Below are 20,825 nucleotides of genomic sequence, written 5' to 3'. Positions count from 1 at the left end.
TTGAGCATTTGGGAAGCATATTGACAAACCAGTCTCATTTCCAATCTTTTCACCAAAATCATAGTGGTCCATAACCAATACATTTACTTACAAATAACTTACTAAACATGACTGTTCTGTTATCCAGTGACATACAAGAAATTCCACTACACATTCTGATAACCCTTTCGCGCCTGTCTTCGATGTGGATACAAAGGCATCACTGCGTTAGCCTTGACCACAACCTGTATGATATGAGCTGGCTTGTTTTGGTGGTCTCCTAACTACACTCTTAAAAAAGAGGATTCTTTAGTTAAGGGCATCTTCAACGGCTGCAAGCTTGTCATTGTAACAATAAAAGAACCTTTTTTGGTGCCATATATAACATATATAACACATTCTCCATCACTCTGGAGAATGATTTCACTGCGCAAAGAATCATTTAAGCATGAAATGGTTGTATATAGAATTCATGGCCCTAAACAGAATGGTTCCGTTTACTAAAAAACCTTTGAAAAAACATTTTTAAGCCTGTATGATTAAGTTCACATATGTAATGTAGCGATTGTTAAAGGGCAAATGTTTGCAAACATAAAATTAACAACAGTAATCAATATTTTGCTGTTCTTGGTTTTCACAAACTCTCATTTTAAATCAATAAAATGCAATGAAGTCACTTAGTCCAAACTAGAAAAGATGCTGGCTTAAATTTTGCCTCTCAGGAAGGCTTGTATCTTCAGCAATGGTGAGATATCCTGGAAGCAAAAGCAGTGTCATTGTTACAAACAGCTCCTTTACAAGAGTAACATCTTCTGTTTTACCCATACCACTTTGAACTTTCACCAATGGAGAAAAAAGGACAATGAAAGCTGTCCAAGCAACAACTTTCTAAATCGTTTTAAAAGAGGAGGGTTTAGCTTTCAGTCCACAGGCATCTTGGAAACATTCCAAAAGTTAGTTCAGTACTGAAAAATATTTTCTGTCACTTTAATTATATTTCCATTGGCATTTCCAGAGAATTTAAGCCAAGGCAGAGAATAGACCTCTATAAATAACACTGAAAAAATTAAAAGAATCCAGCGAAATAAAACAGCATAAAGTAAATACTGATTAAATCTTTATTTGAATCAACACATTCTTCTCAGTACAGGAGTAGTCAGTTCAGAACAAATCACTTGGTCATTTTGGTCAAATCAACAAACACATGAACAGGTAAAAGGACAAACAGTCTCATAAAAGAAGGTGAATGTAATGATTTCATAATTGTTTTTTGTTTGCTTTAATTGTGCCTTCTTTGCACAATAAGCCCATCACGGGGCTCTGGCATACAGCACAGAGAAAAGTCTTCTCTTTCTGCTTTCACCCACTCTGAGAGATGTGGTTGAGACAAATGTTGCTTGCTCAGGTTTTCCACTCTGAGCAATTTAAAGTCATCACACACTGGTATCCAAGTCACTGCAGCTGTAGCTCTGGCAAGCTCCAAGGCAAAGTACAAAAAATGCCAGTTATTAACCCTTATGCAGAGAATACAAGAGAAACTATATGCTTGTAGAATTTTTAATTTACATACATATAAAACATATTATATCTGGCATATGATCAAGCTTCTAAAGTTGAGTTGTATCTTCTTGCTAAGTTTGTTGGCTAATGCTGCTTCAGACGGGTGAGCAGACGGAAGCTTCCCCAGGAGCTGGCTCAGCGCAGCTGGCTGGGGCTGAAACTGTCTCAGTGGCAGAAAGGCTTTGGTTGAGCTCTCTCAGAGACTGCTTAGCGATGTTCAAGCAGGATCTCTTGAGGATCGCCCGTACATTCTTACTAACCAGTACATAGAGTATAGGGTTGAGGCAGCTGTTGAAGAAGGCCAGGCTGGTGGCCAGGGGGAAGCCCACGGTCAGGCTTTTGTGCAAGTACAGTGAGTGGTGCATGGTCAGCTCCATGAGGCTGAAGGTGTGGAAAGGTGCCCAGCACAGGAAGAAGGCCAGGATAATTGCTGAAACTGTTTTGGAGAAGCTGGAGAGGCGTATATTGGCAGATTGCTTCATCTTTCTAGCCAGCAGTACAGCAGTGATGCTGATGGTGGCAAAGGGCAGGAGAAAGCCGACTGTAGTGCGGACTGTCACCATAGCGATGTGTCTCACAGCAGCAGTGTGCCCATTCTCGTCATGGAAGTTGTTAAAGCACATGACCTTTTCATGTATTCGCACCGTTTCTCGGAAGATCAAAGCTGGACTGCTGAGGAGGATGGACACGACCCAGGTCAGTGCGCACACACCCCAGGCGCACCGCACTGTACGGAACTTCTGGCACCAGCCCAGGTGAACCAGGGAGACGTAGCGGTCCAAACTGAGCACGGTGAGAAACAACACACTGGCGTACATGTTCACTGTACAGATGAAAGAGTTCAACTTGCACATATTCCATCCAAAGATCCAGTTGAAGTCACGCAACACATAGTCAATGGAAAAAGGCAGAAAAAGAACAAACACAAAATCTGCTATGGCCAGGTTCTGCAGCCACACGCTGTTAATCGTCCTTTTGCTTTTGAATGCAGTCACCCAGATCACAATGCCATTCCCAGTGACACCAAGCACAAACGCTAGGGAGTAGATGACCACTGAGACAATGTGCAGAGTCTCCTTCTGGACATAGCCCTTTGCTTTAGGCTCTTCAAAGTCCCCATACTCAAAATAATCATAGGTGTAGTTGCCATATTCAAGTAGCTCTCCCTCCATCATTGTAGAGCAAAGATGTCAACTGTGAATAAAGAATAAATGCCACAAAAATGTTTCATGAACAGTTCTGTTACCATTTCCATTGAAATATCTGCCATTCTGGAAGTAAATGTCTGTGGCATTATTCTGCAAAATAATTGTCATATAAGAGAATATAAACAAATCTCACAGTCCAGAAAACTGGTACTAGTCCCTAATAAATGCCCTGTCTAAGACAATAAAGTACAAAAACCTTGGTCTGTGCCTTACCTTGATGTAGTCAATAGCTCAGCTCTTCAGCACTGATGCACAGCTCTGCTCCGGTACTGAGTTTTAGTAGTTCTGTGAGATTTAGAAACTCCTCTCTGTCCTGGGCGTTACCTCATAGCCCCACAAAAACAGCCTCAGCCAGAGTCAACTGGAAGGAGGTGGAGAGAGAGGAGAGAGAGAAAAAGAGAGAGAGAGGAGAGAGAGAGAGAGAGAGAGAGAGGAGGGAGAGAGAGAGAGAGAGAGAGAGAGAGAGAGGGGGAGAGGAAGGATGAGATGATGGATTGTAGATACACCCATATATATGTTGTGTCTCTCTCACACACACACATAGTGACCCTGTAACCTCACAAAATCAACTGAGTATCCTGTTTTCCTGTCTCTTCCCACTGTGCGCGGTAAGCTTCAGTATTGCTTATGTCAGTCAGCTCACCCGAATGGGAAAAGCCTTTGCCACAAGCCAGTCATGCCATGACCAAGTTTGTGCAAGATTCTTTACGCCCCAACTGATGACTAACCTTTATTCAAAAACAATGTACCACTGAAGATAATCACTGTCATATGTGTGTTTTTTGCCATTACTTTATTATATCAAATGTTACTGGAATAGAGACATAACACTATAGGGAATTGGCATAATAACCTGTTGCATGACTTATTTGTCACAAGACAGATGTTCACTGTGTAAAATGACCTCATCTGTGGCAACAAGCTGAAGCCAGAAAATCTGAAGGTAACTGAACTTAACACATACTGACCATAGTTGCCTATTAGGTGAGAGTTATATGTAGAAGTTACTAGTATATATTTACCTGTAATTATCCATAGTAATTCATTCAAATTTAATGATGTTTATTTTTATAGCAGTTAAATTGCACTTTTCAAGTAGCTTGAAATGTTGTATTGCCAAAGCTCCAGTCTGCAAGTTTAGTTTTCCATATGCTTCACTTGGAACATTACTGAATCATTAAATGAAGAGAGCAAATTGGGCTAGTTAACAGAGTGACTGCTAACTTACTGTAGACAAGTTAAGAGAGTAACTACTAATATACTGTGGAGTAGTTAAAAGAGTAACTGCTAACTTACTGTAGACTAGTTAAGACAGAAACTGCTAACACAGTGTAGACTAGTTAAGACAGTAACTGCTAACTTACTGTAGACTAGTTAAGACTGTAACTGCTAAAACACTGTAGACTAGTTAAGACAGAAACTGCTAACTTACTGTAGACTAGTTAAGACAGTAACTGCTAACTTACTGTAGACTAGTTAAAAGAGTAACTGCTGACTCACTGTAGACTAGTTAAGACAGTAACTGCTAACACACTGTAGACTAGTTAAGAGAGTAACTACTAACTTACTGTAGACTAGTTAGGACAGTAACTGCTAACTTACTGTAGACTATTTAAAACAGTAACTGCTAGCACACTGAAGACTAGTTAAGACAGAAAATGCTAACTTACTGTAGACTAGTTAAGAGAGTGACTGCTAACTTACTGTAGACTAGTTAGGACAGTAACTGCTAACTTACTGTAGACTAGTTAAAACAGTAACTGCTAGCACACTGTAGACTAGTTAAGAGAGTGACTGCTAACTTACTGTAGACTAGTTAAGAGAGTAACTGCTAACACACTGTAGACTAGTTAAGAGAGTAACTGCTAACACACTGTAGACTAGTTAAGACAGAAACTGCTAACTTACTGTAGACTAGTTAAAAGAGTAACTGCTAACTTACTGTAGACTAGTTAAGACAGTAACTGCTAACACACTGTAGACTAGTTAAGACAGTAACTGCTAACTTACTGTAGACTAGTTAAAAGAGTAACTGCTAACTCACTGTAGACTAGTTAAGACAGTAACTGCTAACTTACTGTAGACTAGTTGAAAGAGTAACTGCTAACTTACTGTAGACTAGTTAAGACAGTAACTGCTAACTTACTGTAGACTAGTTAAGACAGTAACTGCTAACTTACTGTAGACTAGTTAAAACAGTAACTGCTAACTTACTGTAGACTAGTTAAGACAGTAACTGCTAACTTACTGTAGACTAGTTAAGAGAGTAACTGTAAATTACTAACTTAGAGAGTAACTTCCACTGCTCTGGTTATTCCACTGTACGGGTCACACAGTGGACTGAAAACAAAAAGACTTAAAAAGACTTAACTTACCTGCTTTACACGCAAGAAATGGCCGATCAGCTCGTCCACGAACAGTTCAGACAGACTGCTGCATGAGCTTCTGCTGAGGTTAGAAGTGTTGCGTCCGGTCCAAGCCTCGCCTCGCCCTTCGCCTGTAATCTGCTGCGCGCGCTCAATGTAATATGGAGCGGACGGGGCAGAGAAGCTCAGGCTGGAGAAAGCGCAGCAGCTCCCTGCTGGAGTGGCAGGAGGAGCTAGACACGTCACGTTGTCTATTTCTATCTGCTGTTATGAATGTTTTGTGAATAATAAAAAGAAACGATTCCGCTTTTTTTTTGGCCTTTTCTCTTAACCCTCCTGTTGTGTTCCGGTCAAATCTGACCGATTTACATGTTTCCTCTTTAAAAAGTGTAGTAAATTTCATCTGTTTGTCATGAGGTTCCATGACTTTGTTCACACATGGTATTTGAACACCTAAAACAAATCTGAAATATTTTTATAAAAATTTGTGTGTTTAATGGAACTTGTATACACCCATGGTGTTCCCAGTCAAAAATGACCAGTTATTGGAAATGAATCTATAAGACTGCACTTAGTGTATAAAACAGAGTTCAAGCACATATCAAGCACATCCACAGCAATCAGAGAAGGAGGAGTCAAAAGAAAGAGGTGCCAACTGTGTGCACCAAGAGATGAAAAACTAGCTTTGTGTGCCCCACATGCTCATGAGAGGACAAAACTGAGGAACATAAGGATAACATTATGGCACTGTCTTTTCAGAGTACAATAGAAAATTGTAAATATGTTCATACAGTGTATGGTTCAAGCATTTCTCTTAAATTTTCCCTGTGTACATTTGGGCTTTTGTTTTCAATAAATAAATCATACCGGTCAGTTTTGACCGGGAAACACAAAAGTTGTTATTTTGTGCCACAGTTTAGAAAACTTAACTGGTTTCAAAAAAGTGACTTTGGTAAACATTTTAGTGAAGTACTCTGTGACAAACACTAAAATAGGTTTCATCTTAGTATTTGTTATAGTCAAAATAATATGTATATAATGTTTTTTTCCCTAAAAAACGAGCGGTATGAGCTCAGGTAAATGAGGCCTGCAGGACATAAACAGCAAATACAAGTTCAAAACTTATAATGTTCACAAGAGCTGAAGTTTATAAAAAGATCTAACACAACATTAGGTGAAAATATATGTATTATTGTTGATTTATAACGGAATAAAATGATCCCGGTCAAAAGTGACTGGGAACACTGGGAAACAGTGTTAGCCGAAACGAACACAACAGGAGGGTTAAATATGTAATTTGATATATCACGATTGCCATGATCAGGAACATACTGTTTATTTTTATTACCAAATACAAAACCACGAAGTTATCAAATCTGTTACTAAAATTGACATTTTGACATTTTTTAAATGAACTTGCAAAAAATATCTAAAATATCTAAATTTCTTGAAATAGTATGTGTTTAATTATGAGATAGATTGCTTTTTAATGGTCTGTAAGTACAATAAACATTTTTAAAATAATTTTTAAAAACTGTTTGCTAATTTAAAAAAAAATTGTATTGCATAAAAAATCCAACCACTGTTATTTGAGGCCTATACAGTCATTGGTGAATAGTTACTAGTTATATTTGTTCAGTTCTATTTATGAAGTGGAATTCCACTGTTTTTTTGTTCTTTTTTTTTTCATCTTCAAAATCATTGTTAGCATTTAGTGCCTGTAGCTCCCTCACAGAAAGCTACTTCACAAAATGGTTATCAATACATTAACTGGTGCCTCAGACATGGTTTACAATAGTTTAGAGATAATAATTTGTCCTAAAATGTTTTATATACATACATGGTGAAGAGGTACATGCAGGGTACCAGATTTATCATTAGTTTACCATTATTAACATTACATATACAGAAGACACATGTAGATTAACATGTCAGTTGGATAGCAAACAATATATTTGTTTTGTAGACAACGTGACCTCAGCTTCCTGTAATCACCACCACTGTAAACAAATGAGTCGGCAACATTCAGTGAAATTCCCCTTTAAGTACCGTTTTGGTGGGTTTTTGTGCTTTTCTGAGTTTTCAAATGGTAACAGTTTTACTTCTACTCAAGTATATTTGTGAGGCAAGGAAACTGCTTTTACCCAGTTCCACTTAGCCTTTCATATTTCATTTCTGTTTGAGTTTAATTACAGTCTGTTGGTGACTTGTTCTGCTTTGTTGCTGCTCACACCCTTTACTTTCCAGATCTATCACTTTATTTTAGACCAGACTTGTATATCCCAAAAGAATAGTGCCAGATCTGATGCAAATGTCAGATGTTATGCTGATAGATGCTGAATGTATTTGTACCATATGCTGGTGTGATTTGACAGACATATTGCACAGCATAGGCACCACCAATGCCTTATGTCATTTTATATGGTCAGTCATCAGCACTACTAATTTAAAGCATGTGTATAATGTTCCCGACTTCATCATAAAGCAACTTTGTCTTTCTCTTTGATCCTCCCGAAAGCATGCACACTGGCAGTACCCCACTCAGGCCTTCAGCAGGAGAGCTCATGGACATCTTACAGAGAGGGTTCAGTCACAGTGGAACTACTTATATGTGTCCAGTGCTACCTTTGATTTTTAGAAATGTATTTATTTGTTTTTTTAATATTGGCTTGGAAATGGGCAGGAGTAACTGGCATTTTGCTCAAGGCCTGTTTTCATAAACAGGACGTTTGTGTTTTGATGTGTGTGAGATCCTGTATATGTGTGTGTATCTGTGTGTGTGTGTGTGTGTGTGTGTGTGTGTTACTCAGAGGATGGGCCAGTGTGTGCTAAATACTTCCTCAGCCTGGTTACACCCTGCTACACACACATATACACAGGACCTCTGTCTTAAGCATACAAAAACAGGCTCTGGACGAGCCCGCGTCTGGCTCCTTAATGAGAGCTGATGATGGAGTAATAAGCATGTCTGCTACTTAACTTTATGTCATACATGGATTTGTTTACTGTGACAACATTAAGGGAAATATTCAAAACAAAATATTTTACCAGGCTCTAGCACACTGTCGTTTGTGTAAAGGCTAACTTTGCTTTGGCAAAGTCTTGCTAAATAAAACATTTAAAACACACATTAGTACGCTGCCATGCAATATGATTTAACCCTTATTCTCTCTGTTTATTAGTCTGTTATAACTCCTAAGGCTTATTATTCAGTAACTACTATGAATTATTCAGCAATTACAATGATCCAAGATTTTTGCTTAATCATTGAGTTGTAAATGAAGTCATGCAGAGTGGTTTCACGTGAAATGGTTCACTGTAGAGAAATTTACAGACTCAGATTTCTTTACAGTGGTGTTGCAATGTCTACAACAGAAATGTAGGCTTTTTTCTATCCAAAACCACCTACACGTGCCTGAGTTTTCTACACGATGTTCTATATCAGGCTAATACCAATTCAAATGTATTTGTTACAGGTAAAACGGGTGTTAAGTTACAGGCAAATATTCCCTTATACAATAGAGATGAACAGAACATAGAAAAGGGACTAAATGCTTCCTTAGGTTGATAGAATGGATAAAACAGATGTTGCACAGCTGTACAACCCACATGGTCCAGGAAGCACACATCCTTTCAACAAAATTCCTCACCTTACAAGAAAAAATAAATGACTACATAATTAGACGAATACAGTGATAAAAAATTCATTTTTTTGGCCATATGTTTTAATCAATTTGATTTCTTCAGATTTGTGGCCAGGCAAGTTCAGAGAACATTATTGTAGGAAATGAAAGTTTCAGACATGGACATTAAGGGGAATAAGGACTGTTCTCCCAGTTAAATGTTGAAATAAGTTCGATTTTTTTTCTTTTTTCGGAGAAAGATCCAACCGAATTGATTGCAATAGAATAGCACTGAGTTTTGAAGAATGCCACATCTGCTTCTATTAGGAGCAAATGCTGCCAGGCAGAGAATAACAACTGGTTTTAATGAATGCTGTAGCATCTGATGAACATTGCAGTCTCTCCACAGCAGGGGTTTCAGAATGCGTACATACTGTCCAGATCAATACAAATGCCCAGTCCTTTCTCGGGGCCACATTCACTTTGTTGCGTCACAGCGGAGAGACTGAGCACTGCGTTCTCCTCCCTGGTCAGAACTATCGATGCTGGCCAGCTTTTCCGGTAGTGGTGCTCTCAGGAATTCTCCCAGCATTAATTCCTCCTGCACCGTCCCCTCGAATGCTGGACACGCCTGATATACCACTACATATAGCTCTGCTGCCAGATCGCCCATCCACTCTCGAGGACGCAACCACACAGCCGACGCCTGTCCGAAGCACTGCCAGTGGGCTGCGGCCAATGCCACCAGCAGGTCCTCTGGCTGGGCTCCGCTGCTTAGCCTCACCATGCTTCCTCGGTCTTTGCCAACTGTCCATGTTACACTGCTTCTACTGCCACAGTCAGTAGTCTACAGCCAGACTTGGTCATCTCTACCATCCACATTTTGGTTTGTGAGTATTCCTCACCAGGCAGCTTAGGCTGTGCTACCCACTTCTGACACCAATGTAGCATCAGCTACAGATGAAAAAGCGAAAGCTCTTTTGTTGACCTGACCAAGGGAGAACCACCACTCAGCGCTAGTCTAGCAGATAGCAAGTACGTCAACAAACATTAGAGTCTCTCCTACCACGAACATGGTGCCTACCGAGAGCTTCATATGTCCTTCATATGTCCGCTTTGCATGGCCACACCTTTTGCACTCCCATAACAGCCAGTGAAGGGACGCCACTATACGATGCTGCTTTGTTATGCCAAACACTTGTACATGTAGTATTTGTCCAGTTTCATAACTGAAAAACTGTCCCTCATCCTCCTTTCTGAGTTGTTGAAATGCAGCGAAAGTGCAGCACAAAGGGCCTGCCAGGCTGCCTTAGAAGCCTTGCACGGTGCAGGTATGAAGGCTATGAAAGTGTAACTTCACACTTCATTCATCCAAAAAAGGCCAAATAAATTAGTCCAAATCAATGGTTTATTCAAAAGTCCTAACCAACGTACAAAAAACACAAACACTCTGCGCAGAACTTGCGCAGTCACATCATGCTCGTAGGCGGTGATGTTATTATTCCACCCACCCGTTTTCAGGAAGGCCCCGCCTCCTGTGCTACGACTGGCTAGAAGGAGGCGGGGCTTGTCCGAATAAGAGTGGGGAAACACTACAGACAATAGGCCGACTGCTTTTGAGTATGAACTACTAGCCAATCCTAGCACAGGACGCGTGGACAGCACTAGCCAATCACGAGCGCAAAAAGCCGAGCTTGCCGGAATTCGTGTGGGAAAGTAAAAAGCCCACAGCATCCTGCTCGAAGACTATCACTTTTTCCCCCAGCAGCTGGCCACCGCCTCCTGCGCTACAGGAGACCTGTAAAGCATCTCCAGAAGGAACCATGAAGAGACTCTAACATCCATACGTTAACACAACGCGATCCAAACCACCAGCTATGAATCATGTGGCTGAGATTTATCTCCCATTTGATTGTGAGCGTCCTCGTTTCCGGGCTCCGGTCCTCCATCAGCACAGCATCGCTTGGTACGTAATTAACCTTTCACTAAATTACAAATTGTCTTAGGAAACTCGTAACAGTTCGACATTACGACTGACTGGCTTTCTAAAGCGGGATACGAAGTGTCTGACAAAGCTGAAGCATTGGGGAGTTCTGCTGGGTTGTGTTAGGGCAAGGACATCCTGTGAGTGGATGCTGAGGACAGTAAGTGTCCTAAGTGGAGAGGGGAGGGAGAGAGGAGTGCACTAGCAGGCTGCTTTTGTTCATCAATAGAGATAGAAAGTGGCTTTAGAATACATGCAGCATGCTTTAATTTTTTCAAAGAATATCTCATTATGCAAGAAAATGTCCACATTTTTATATCCTCGGACGTTTGGAATAGCTTATAACAATTAATACAGCAGTTTTATTTTAAGACGATACAATTCAATTAGTCTATATGACAAACCTCATAAATTAAACAGTGTTAATCACCATCATCTTCATCATTGTAATTTATATATTGTCTTATATGCGTATATGCAATGCTTACGGATGCTTTACATTTATAGAACACACTTTAAACACATTTAACAACAAAGGACATGCCAGCAAAATACATATAGACAGCACACTCAGAATGAATTAATATGTTATAAAGAATGATATTAGACAAAGATATATACAGACATAGAATCCCAAATGGCTTATAAGACATGTTGTACTATTTGGGTGTAGAAGCCATTGTTTCCTGACCTATGTAGTTCACTGAATAAGGAGCAGAGAGCTGTTTATGATTCACCCATAGTCTACATGCCCTGAACCGTCTACATCATTGGCATTTTACATACACCTACACTATGTATTCTATTTTAGGAAGATTGCATATGGTTGCTGTTACTGTCTATAATGATTCACCAGACATTAATGGTGTGCTTGCTTTGTGTGCATGGCTGTGTGTCAGTGGAGAATGAGCCTAGTGGGGATGCTGTATTAGTGCGGGTGGAGCAGGATGCTACTGCGCCAGCACACACACAGAACAGGAGCGGTCAGGAGGTCGAACACACAATCACCTACCCTTCTCGCCTCATCTACTACCTGAACGAAGACTCAGAGAGCACCTACCATAACCTCAACACCTGGGCCAAGACCCCTGGCCAACAGGGCCAGGTGAGTGTAGTCACTACTGTCATTTTTAAAAGGACTGATGTGAATGTAATTATAATGCATTGGTAAGATTTCAGTATAATGCCCTTAGTGCTTATTTCAAGGTAATGTTTGTGCTAGAGATATTGAACTTTGCAGACTGCAGTATCTTTTGCTTGGGGGTTAGACCTCCCTCTGTCTCTCTAGCAGCTGGCTGCAGCTCATCTTCTTGGCAGTCTGCAATGATTCAAAGCTCAGATTACTGCAAAGCTATAATGCCAAATGAGATACACTTTTTGAGACATGTGTCTAACTTGTGTTAATTTCACTGAGTACAGGTACAACTGTAACTGTAAAACAGTGCCTTTTTTCCATAGGTGGTTCATTTGGCCCTAGCCACCTTTCAGCTTGAGGCCTTCGGGTCCAGATTCATACTGGACCTCACATTAAATAAGTAAGTATGGTCTATGGCACTCTAACCTCAACAGAACTATAATGCTTGCATTAGAGTTGAAAAAATGTTCTAAAGAAGCATAGCACTGTTATCATGTATTTTACATGAGGCTGTTATATGCATTGTTTCATCCTATACATGTGTAAAATGCTAATGTCTATCAGGTTTCACATCATCATAGCCTGGTCAATAGTAGACAGTTCTACACAGTTCAAGAGATGAACTACTGTAAGTTCAGATAGAGTGTGATGTAGGAGGTGGCCCTCTAAGCAGCTGGTTCCTGCTGCTTCTCTGTAGGAGTAGCAAAAAGCTTAAAGTAGTAGTTCTGTGTGGTCACTTTAATGAGGAAACTTACAGAGATTTAAGGAACATGTTTGCATGGTGACTGATGAACCCTCATATCATCACTGTCAGAACAAAACCTCCTATCTCTGAAATGATAAATTTACAGGAGAAGGAAAAAGCATTTGTAACATATAATGGCGGTTAATACAAAATTATTTTTGTCCAAGTAATTTTGGACAATTTAAATTGGTTCATTCATCTTGCAATTTTTACACACTGTAAAGGTCATATTTTCAAATGACACAAAAAAGTAAAAAAAAACAGTACTGTTAATTAGACTTCATTAGGTCTATGGAACCACACTGTTTACTGATTGGATAGCCATCATCATAAATCTTCATAGGTTTTATTTACTAACACGGACTATTGCAAAGTGTGTAGTTGTCACAGTTAATAATTAGAAGCTATTTTTTGGCAGTGTTAGTACAAAGTTTACTTTTCTACTTTATTATAGTCTAGCATATAGCATATATTCGAGATTATATGCTCACTGCTGTTGTTGTTTCACTCATTTAGTGTAGCTTGAAGTCTTTGTAACATCTCATGACACTGACATTGTGTGGTGTGTAGTGTTATTGTGGAGAAGAGAGCAGCTCTCTGCTGGTCTGGAGCCCTGAGCGACTCTGATTACTGTAATTGAATAGAAAATGAAACATGTCTCTGTCAGTCCACTGCTTTAATTGAAATGCAGAAAAGACTCTCTGGTTAAGAGTATCTGTCTCATGCCCTAAGAGTATCTGTCTCATGCCCTAGCTTCTTTAATGCGTGTTGCTTATAATGTATCTTTAATCTTATCTTCAAAGCAAGCCTTGAGCCTGATGCTTGTGGTAATAAGAGGAATTTTGTAGTATTAATTGTGATTCTATTAATATTGTAGGAAAACCTGAACTGAATCTTACACACTTCCCCCTTTGAGAATCACAGTTACATTCAGGTCTGTGAGTGGGTGTAAAAAATGTTTGCGGTTGTGGGTGGGTTGCGCCCACGCGCCGGCCGCTGTTGTGGCTGCGCGGCAGCACTAATCTAAATATAGCAGTCTCTCTCTGCATGCAGCCTGTGGCTCCTGCTCTACTCTCCTTCCCTCACTGCACCTGTGCAGCACAATTCTGCTTAGTCCTCCACATCCCTCTCTCTCTGGCTGCGTGCTAAAATTACCCTACACTCAGCCGCTCCAGACCTCTGCTCTGGGAGCCTTTCTGCAGCGCTGCAGAGGAACAGAGGGAGCTGCAGCTCCATTAACCCCTTAAATTCCTCACACCTATAACAGAGGAATAACAGTTTTCACTGTTCTCTGTGTAAGTACTAATAGTAAGCCCTAGTCTAGAACTAATTACACCAATTTTGTAGTGTCTTCACTGGTGCCTGTGAATATATTTGTCAGTGAGGAGATATGTGTTTTAACCCCTTGCACTACAGATTTGTTATTCAGAAACTGCGATCTGTACTGATAAAAATTGATGCACTGAATTCATGAGATTCTTCATTAATAAAATATATTACTATTAGTTTTACTATTAGTTTTACTATTAGTATTAGTTTTTCCTTTGAGTTTACTTACTTCTGACAGTGACTGTATTAAAGTGTTTTACTAACTTTTACTAAATGATGTAAGCATTTAAATCAAGTAAATATAGTGCATTTTGTACAGTGTACCTATGAAACGAATATATACAGGACTGTTCAAAAGTCAGAGACCAGCTTTTTATATATTTAATTTCCAATCAAAATGGCCATTAAGTACAAGTTATACTGATATTTCTGGGGAGCTTAGATATAAGATAATCCACTTGCAAAAGAAATGGCAAAACTGAAGAAAATTGAGTGAAAAAACAGAACCAAAACTGTCAGCATCAGATACCGGTCAACCTTCAGTCTATCCATGTATGATAATTATGCTTAAAATGTTTTGAATTCACTGTTTCTGTGATGTCATAAAAACCAACACATTTACATATTTGCATGCATCCAGTTATTCAGCCTGCAGCTGTTTAACTCCACCCCTTTACGTTAAAGTGAAAAGGAGAGCTTGGACTGCCTTTTGAATGAGGCGCAATACTGGGCATCCAGTGACAATAGCTCCTTTACATATAATCTGTCTTAAAGGCATAGTAACAAAAACAGCCCATTTAATTCTGAGGGGTAAAGAGAGATTGGAAAATTGTCATGTAAAAACAAATTATGACTGTTTTTGGTGCATAAAAGTGCACAAACATTATAAGCAGACGTTATAAAGAAAAGGAAAAGGATATGGGCCCTTTAAAACTCCACTCTTGCTTGAGATCTGAAAAAATCCAAAAAGTGTTTCTGTACATCCTTCCACTGTGAGAAGATAACATTATGAGTCTTAAAGGATGTGTAGCTCTCAAGAAGCCCTTACTGAGAAAAAGAAATAGACAAAAAATCTTTTGCAGATCAAATGAAGAAGCTGCTGGTGTTCTCGGAACAATGGACTGACCACCACAGAGTCCAACTTCAACATCATTGAATGTGTATGGGTTTACTTTGATTGTGAGAAGTAGAAAATGCAGCTAACTTCAGTGTTAGTACCCCTGCAGATTTCTTTAAATTTCTTAAACGCAAGTCTCGCGAAAAGAATGGAAGCTACAACAAAGACAAAGTGTGGGCACACTAAATATTGAAACTGTTGATATTATATTTAGTTGTTGGAACGTTTATAGAATTCTCTGTTAAAAATATATTTTCTTCTTTGTTTCTGATGCTGAAAAATGAATACCTTATTCCCAGTGGTTAAAACAATTTAACTGGAAATTAAATAAATGAAAGGGTGGTCTCTGACTTTTGCACAGTACTGTAATTTGTCTAGTTGTGAGAGTGAGGTATTGAAGCGTGGCTGCACATACAGGCCTTGCAGGTTAAGGGTTTTAAACTCTGGGGTAGAGTGGGATGATTCTGGCTTACTGTGGTTTAGAGGTTTTGCCTAGTCTTAGTGTGGAAATAATGTAGTGATGGCCTGAGCATACTAAGAGAATGGCATGGGAAATATATACCCTGGAAAAGACTTTTTTCAGCTTTGATGTAGAGTTTCATGTGTGTTTCATGCAAACACACACAAAAACACACACATCAATATGTGTTGACATCATATACAGTTCTGAGAGTGAGAAATTGAAGTGTGGATCCTTATACAGACCTTTAGGGTTTAAGGAGTTAAGCCATTTAGAGACTGTAGACAAGTATTACATGCTTGTGATAGGAGTCACTTCTCCAAGGTTAAAGAAAACCCTCTCTGTAGCAGAAAGTGCATTCTCTTAAAGTGGGCAGTCAGCTAAGAGAAGAGTGTGTGTTGGCTCCATTTGTGTGTGTGTGTGTGTGTGTGTGTATACTGGCTCGCTGAGTCAGGTTTGTGAGAAAATGTTAGAGGACATGGAAGTGAAGGTGAATCAAGCACAGAGCACCAATATTAATGACGCCTTTCACTCTCTTTTACATGCAAGTACCCATACACACACACACACACACACACACACACACAGGCATCACTTCATTCTCACAAAGTACATTTAGCTGATATAATCCTTATCTCTCACCATCATCATTATTGTCCATTATTACGTCCTTTAACAGAACATCTTGTATTATTGTAGTGTAATAACTGTTAATTAAACTACTAGCCTGTAGGGTTATTAGATGCAGATTAGATATGCACTGATCATGAATTTTATGGCCGATACTAAATGCGATACAGACAAACTGATCGATGATCAATTTTTTGGCTTTTTTTTTAAAGCCTGAAGCTCAGACTGTGTGGGCTAAATGAACACCTGAAACACATTTACAGTACACTTTTCATTAGCTGAAGTAACAATATAAAACATATAAACATAAAATCATATATATATATATATATATATATATATATATATATATATATATATAATCCAGTCTAATCTCATCTAATTTAGTATACAATGGTGTGAAAAAGTGTTTGCCCCTTCCTGATTTCTTATTCTTTTGCACGTTTGTCACGCTTAAATGTTTCAGATCCCCAAACAAATTTAAATATTAGACAAAGATAACACAAGTAAACACAAAATGCAGTTTATAAATGAAGGTCTTTATTATTAATGGGAAAAAGAAATCCAAACCTACAGGGCCCTGTGTGAAAAAGTGATTGTCCCCTAAACCTAATAACTGGTTGGGCCACCCTTAGCAGCAACAACTGCAATCAAGCGTTTGCGATAACTGCCAATGAGTCTTTTACATCACTGTGGAGGAATTTTGGCCCACTCATCTTTGCAGAATTGTTGTAATTCAGCCACATTGGAGGGTTTCTGAGCATGAACCGCCTTTTTAAGGTCATGCCACAGCATCTCAATTGGATTCAGGTTAGGACTTTGACTAGGCCACTCCACTCTTAATTTTGTTTTTCTTAAGCCATTCAGAGGTGGACTTTTGGACTGGTGTGTTTTGGTTCATTGTCCTGCTGCAGAACCCAAGTGCGCTTCAGCTTGACACAAACAGATGGTCAGACATTCTCCTTCAGGATTTTTTGGTAGACAGCAGAATTCATGGTTCCATTTACCAAGTCATTCCAGGTCCTGAAGCAGCAAAACCGCCCCAGACCATCACACTACCACCACCATATTTTACTGTTGGTATGATGTTCCTTTTCTGAAATGCTGTGTCACTTCTTTGCCAGATGTAATGGGACATACACCTTCCAAAAAGTTCAACTTTTGTCTCATCAGTCCACAGAGTATTCTCCCAAAAGTCTTGGGGATCATCAAGATGTTTTCTGGCAAAACTGAGATGAGTTTTCGTCTTGGAACTCTGCCATGCAGGCCTTTTTTGCCCAGTCTCTTTCTTATGGTGGAGTCATGAACACTGACCTTAACTGAGGCAAGTGAGGCCTGCAGTTCTTTGGATGTTGTTTGGGGTCTTTTGTGACCTCTTGGATGAGTCGTCGCTGCGCTCTTGGGGTAATTTTGGTCGGCCGGCCACTCCTGGGAAGGTTCGTCACTGTTCCATGTTTACGCCATTTGTGGATAATGGCTCTCACTGTGGTTCGCTGGAGTCCCAAAGCTACAGAAATGGCTTTATAACCTTTTCCAGACTGATAGATCTCAATTACTTTGTTTTTCATTTGTTCCTGAATTTCTTTGGATCGCAGCATGATGTCTAGCTTTTGAGGATCTTTTGGTCTACTTCACTTTGTCAGGCAGGTCCTTTTTAAGTTATTTCTTGATTGAGAACAGGTGTGGCAGTAATCAGGCCTGGGTGTGGCTAGGAAAATTGAACTCAGCTTTCCAAAGTTGTGATAAACCACAGTTAATTTATGTTTTAAGGGGGGGGCCCTGTAGGTTTGCATTTCTTTTTCCCTTAATAATAAAGATCTTCATTTATAAACGGCATTTTGTGTTTACTTGTGTTATCTTTGTCTAATATTTAAATTTGTTTGGTGATCTGAAACATTTAAGCGTGACAAACATGCAAAAGAATAAGAAAACAGGAAGGGGGCAAACACTTTTTCACACCACTGTAGATTTATTTTGCCAAATTGCATTTATTCTTTCTTGTCAAAGGTAACTACTGCTTTATTAGAAGTGCTCTAGCAGGGAATATAATAGTTTCCTTGGGAAGTAAACCCTCTGAGTAAAAAGAATTGATAAAGATTAAATTTACATGCCCATGGTGCTTTTAATTCATTAAAATGACTTTTTTCAGAAGTTTATAATTTTTTACTTGTTGCCAGTTTTGCTTAAGATCATAATTAAAGTTTCATATAGCCCTGAAATACTGTATGCCCTCTTATGTGGCCCATGTTTGTAAGAGTGGACAAATGCACTCAGTTACAGTGGACATCCTGTCCTCTCCATGAAATATGCATGCTAAATAGTGCATGCATAAAGGCAGTCCATGAAATATGCATGCTAAATATGCATGTATAGTGGCACTCTGTCTGCTGCTGTATGCTGTAATATTCTCATTACCTCTGCAGTCTACACTGGCTGTAATAATATCCACAGTCTGTCTGAATTGAAAAGGGGAGCCCAATGAGACCTTGATAATAAATCATTTAAAGTGGACTATTACAGTATTTACTTTTTATTGTGTATGAGGAATAAATCTGGCATTATAATGGCAGTAAACATATAGAAATATTTAGGGCTGTATCATAAGGTTTCTTTACTGAGTGACCTCCTCCACTTCTGCAGTAGTTTCCTGTATTCTGTCTTGGACTGGAGCCAGACTAGGCAACTTTTAAAACATGTTATCCAAGCTCAGCAGACTAAGCCCACAGCTGGAGGAAGTCATACTGCTTGTTCTCTGTCTGTATTACAGTGACCTACTGTCCTCCGATTATGTGGAGATTCACTACGAGGACAACAAACCCATCCAGTCAAAGGTAACTGTTAGCGCTCTGTTCTCACAGCCTGATTCCCTGATTCCACTGCAGCAGACATTACCTCACGTACCAGAGTTTATTTTCATCTCAGACAACACAGTCATGAATGATGAGGTATGAATTAGTGTTTTGTATCTGTACGATGTGAAGAACGTTGGAGACATATTTATATAAATCACATTTTTGCATGAACAGCCTGGATGTTAAAGTGTAGTACATGCATACATTCGTGTTATATTAGAATGAGCAGAGTTTGGATGGTGAAGTCGGGGAAAGATTTGAAGCAGCAAGCAGGAAGAGGGATAAATGTGTGAGAATTTCAGTGGTAATTTCATTGAGAGACAGAGACAGACAGAAAAGGCTGGAAAAAGCAGAATATTGTATTTAATGAATGGAGAGTGAGACTTTATCGGGTTACAGTGACTGCATGAGGTGAAAATCTGGATCCACAAAGAAAAAAGAATGAGGGACAAAAAACTGGAGAGTAAATACATGAATTAAGATTTGTATTAGAGGGATAGAGGAAAGAGCTGAGAGGGAAAGATAGAGAGAGTTGGGGTGAGAGAAACAGAGAAGATGAAGGAGAGAGAGAGCTGATAGGAAAGAGCGAGGGAATGAGAGAGCTGAGAGCGATGAAGAGAGCTGATAGGGAAAGAGAGAGCTGAGAGAGTAAGAGAGAGAAAGAGAGACAGTTGCGTGAGCGAGGGAGAGAGTTGAGTGAGCGAGGGAGAGAGTTGTGTGAGAGAGGGGGAGAGCTGAGTGAGAGAGAAAGAGACAGAGAGCTGAGTGAATGAGAGAGAGAGAAAGGGACAGAGACCTGAGTGAGTGAAACAGAGAGAGAGAAAGAGAGAGCAGAGTGAGTTAGAGAGAGAGAAAGAGACTGAGAGCTAAATGAGTGAGTGAATGAGTGAGTGAGTGAGTGAGAGAAAGGGACAGAAACCTGAGTGAGAGAAAGAGGGAGAGGGCTGAGTAAAAGAGAGAAAGAGACAGAGCTGAATGAGTGAAACAGAGAGAGAGAGAAAGAGAGAACTAAGTGAGAGAAAGACAGAGAACTAAGAGAGAAAGAGAGAGAGAGAGCACTGAGTGAGAGAAAGAGAGAAATAGAGAGCTGAGTGAATGAAAGAGAGAGAAAGAGACTGAGAGCTGAGTGAGTGATTGAGTGAGTGAGAGAGAGTGAGCTCAGAGACAGAGAGAGCTGAGTGAGTGAGTGAGAGAGAGAGAGCTCAGAGAGAGAGAGAGAGAGCTGAGTGCTGCTGAATTAGGCAATGGGCTGCTGGATTTGTCAGTGCTGACTCAGCAAAACTGTGCTGGCCTGCAGCTCAGGTCATGTGACCAGCCAACCTTACTCTGCAGTAGCAATGCAGCGTGGGAAACCTGTCAGTGAGAGAGAGAGAGTTATGGGACAAGCCAGAGAATAAGAAAGAGAGAGGCTATATGAAAGAGAGAGAATTAATGAGACAGGAAAAGAGAACTAGACGGAGAGTGAGAAAGAAGGAAAGAGAGGTTGAGGGAGTGGGTCTGGGAACGAGATTAGGAGAATGAGCAAATGAGATAGGGTGTGCATGTCCCCTTCTCACCCTGAGAGTACACGCTCTAGCAGAGCTCTAGCAGAGCCACACCATGGGCTGCATGCGAGATTAAACTACCCTGACTTAAAAAGGATAAATAAACGAACTACTGTCTTTCCATTCTACCTGGATTAATGGTGTGTTGTGATGTCATTTAATAATATAAAGACACTAATAGTGATATTTAAATGATCTGTATTGGAGATGTGCACTCCACTTTGCCTTGGCAGAACTGAGAACTCTTTTTTTTTATAATACAGAGCCCATGTGCTAATCCTACTACTGCTGTT

The 20,825-nt window shown here is 39.7% G+C and overlaps 2 protein-coding genes across 5 annotated transcripts in view; one reads left to right on the top strand and one right to left on the bottom strand.

Annotated features, from left to right (window-relative positions):
• Window positions 1–1,083: 1,083 nt before the first annotated feature.
• Window positions 1,084–5,280, bottom strand: gpr1 (G protein-coupled receptor 1). The gene is made up of 3 exons (XM_036567128.1): window positions 5,123–5,280; window positions 2,961–3,108; window positions 1,084–2,733 (listed from the first exon to the last, which is right to left on the bottom strand). The coding sequence occupies exon 3, from the start codon at window positions 2,712–2,714 to the stop codon at window positions 1,635–1,637; it is 1,080 nt and encodes a 359-aa protein (XP_036423021.1). The 5' UTR covers window positions 2,715–2,733; window positions 2,961–3,108; window positions 5,123–5,280; the 3' UTR covers window positions 1,084–1,634.
• A 5,190-nt stretch (window positions 5,281–10,470) lies between these two features.
• The window catches only part of LOC118805921 (disintegrin and metalloproteinase domain-containing protein 23), a 37,646-nt gene continuing 27,291 nt past the window's right edge, over window positions 10,471–20,825 (top strand). For all 4 annotated transcript variants that reach the window (XM_036567116.1, XM_036567098.1, XM_036567107.1 and 1 more), the window contains exons 1-4: window positions 10,471–10,702; window positions 11,620–11,825; window positions 12,179–12,255; window positions 18,904–18,967. In XM_036567116.1, coding sequence (XP_036423009.1) covers window positions 10,621–10,702; window positions 11,620–11,825; window positions 12,179–12,255; window positions 18,904–18,967 — 429 coding nt within the window. In that variant the 5' untranslated portion in view covers window positions 10,471–10,620. The remainder of the gene's footprint in view (window positions 10,703–11,619; window positions 11,826–12,178; window positions 12,256–18,903; window positions 18,968–20,825) is intronic.

Source organism: Colossoma macropomum, unplaced genomic scaffold (genome assembly GCF_904425465.1).
Source record: "Colossoma macropomum unplaced genomic scaffold, Colossoma_macropomum, whole genome shotgun sequence".
In the NCBI taxonomy this organism is placed as follows: Eukaryota; Metazoa; Chordata; class Actinopteri; order Characiformes; family Serrasalmidae; genus Colossoma; species Colossoma macropomum.
The sequence above is the reverse complement of the archived record's forward strand: the minus strand, read 5'-3'. Positions and strand labels throughout refer to the sequence as shown.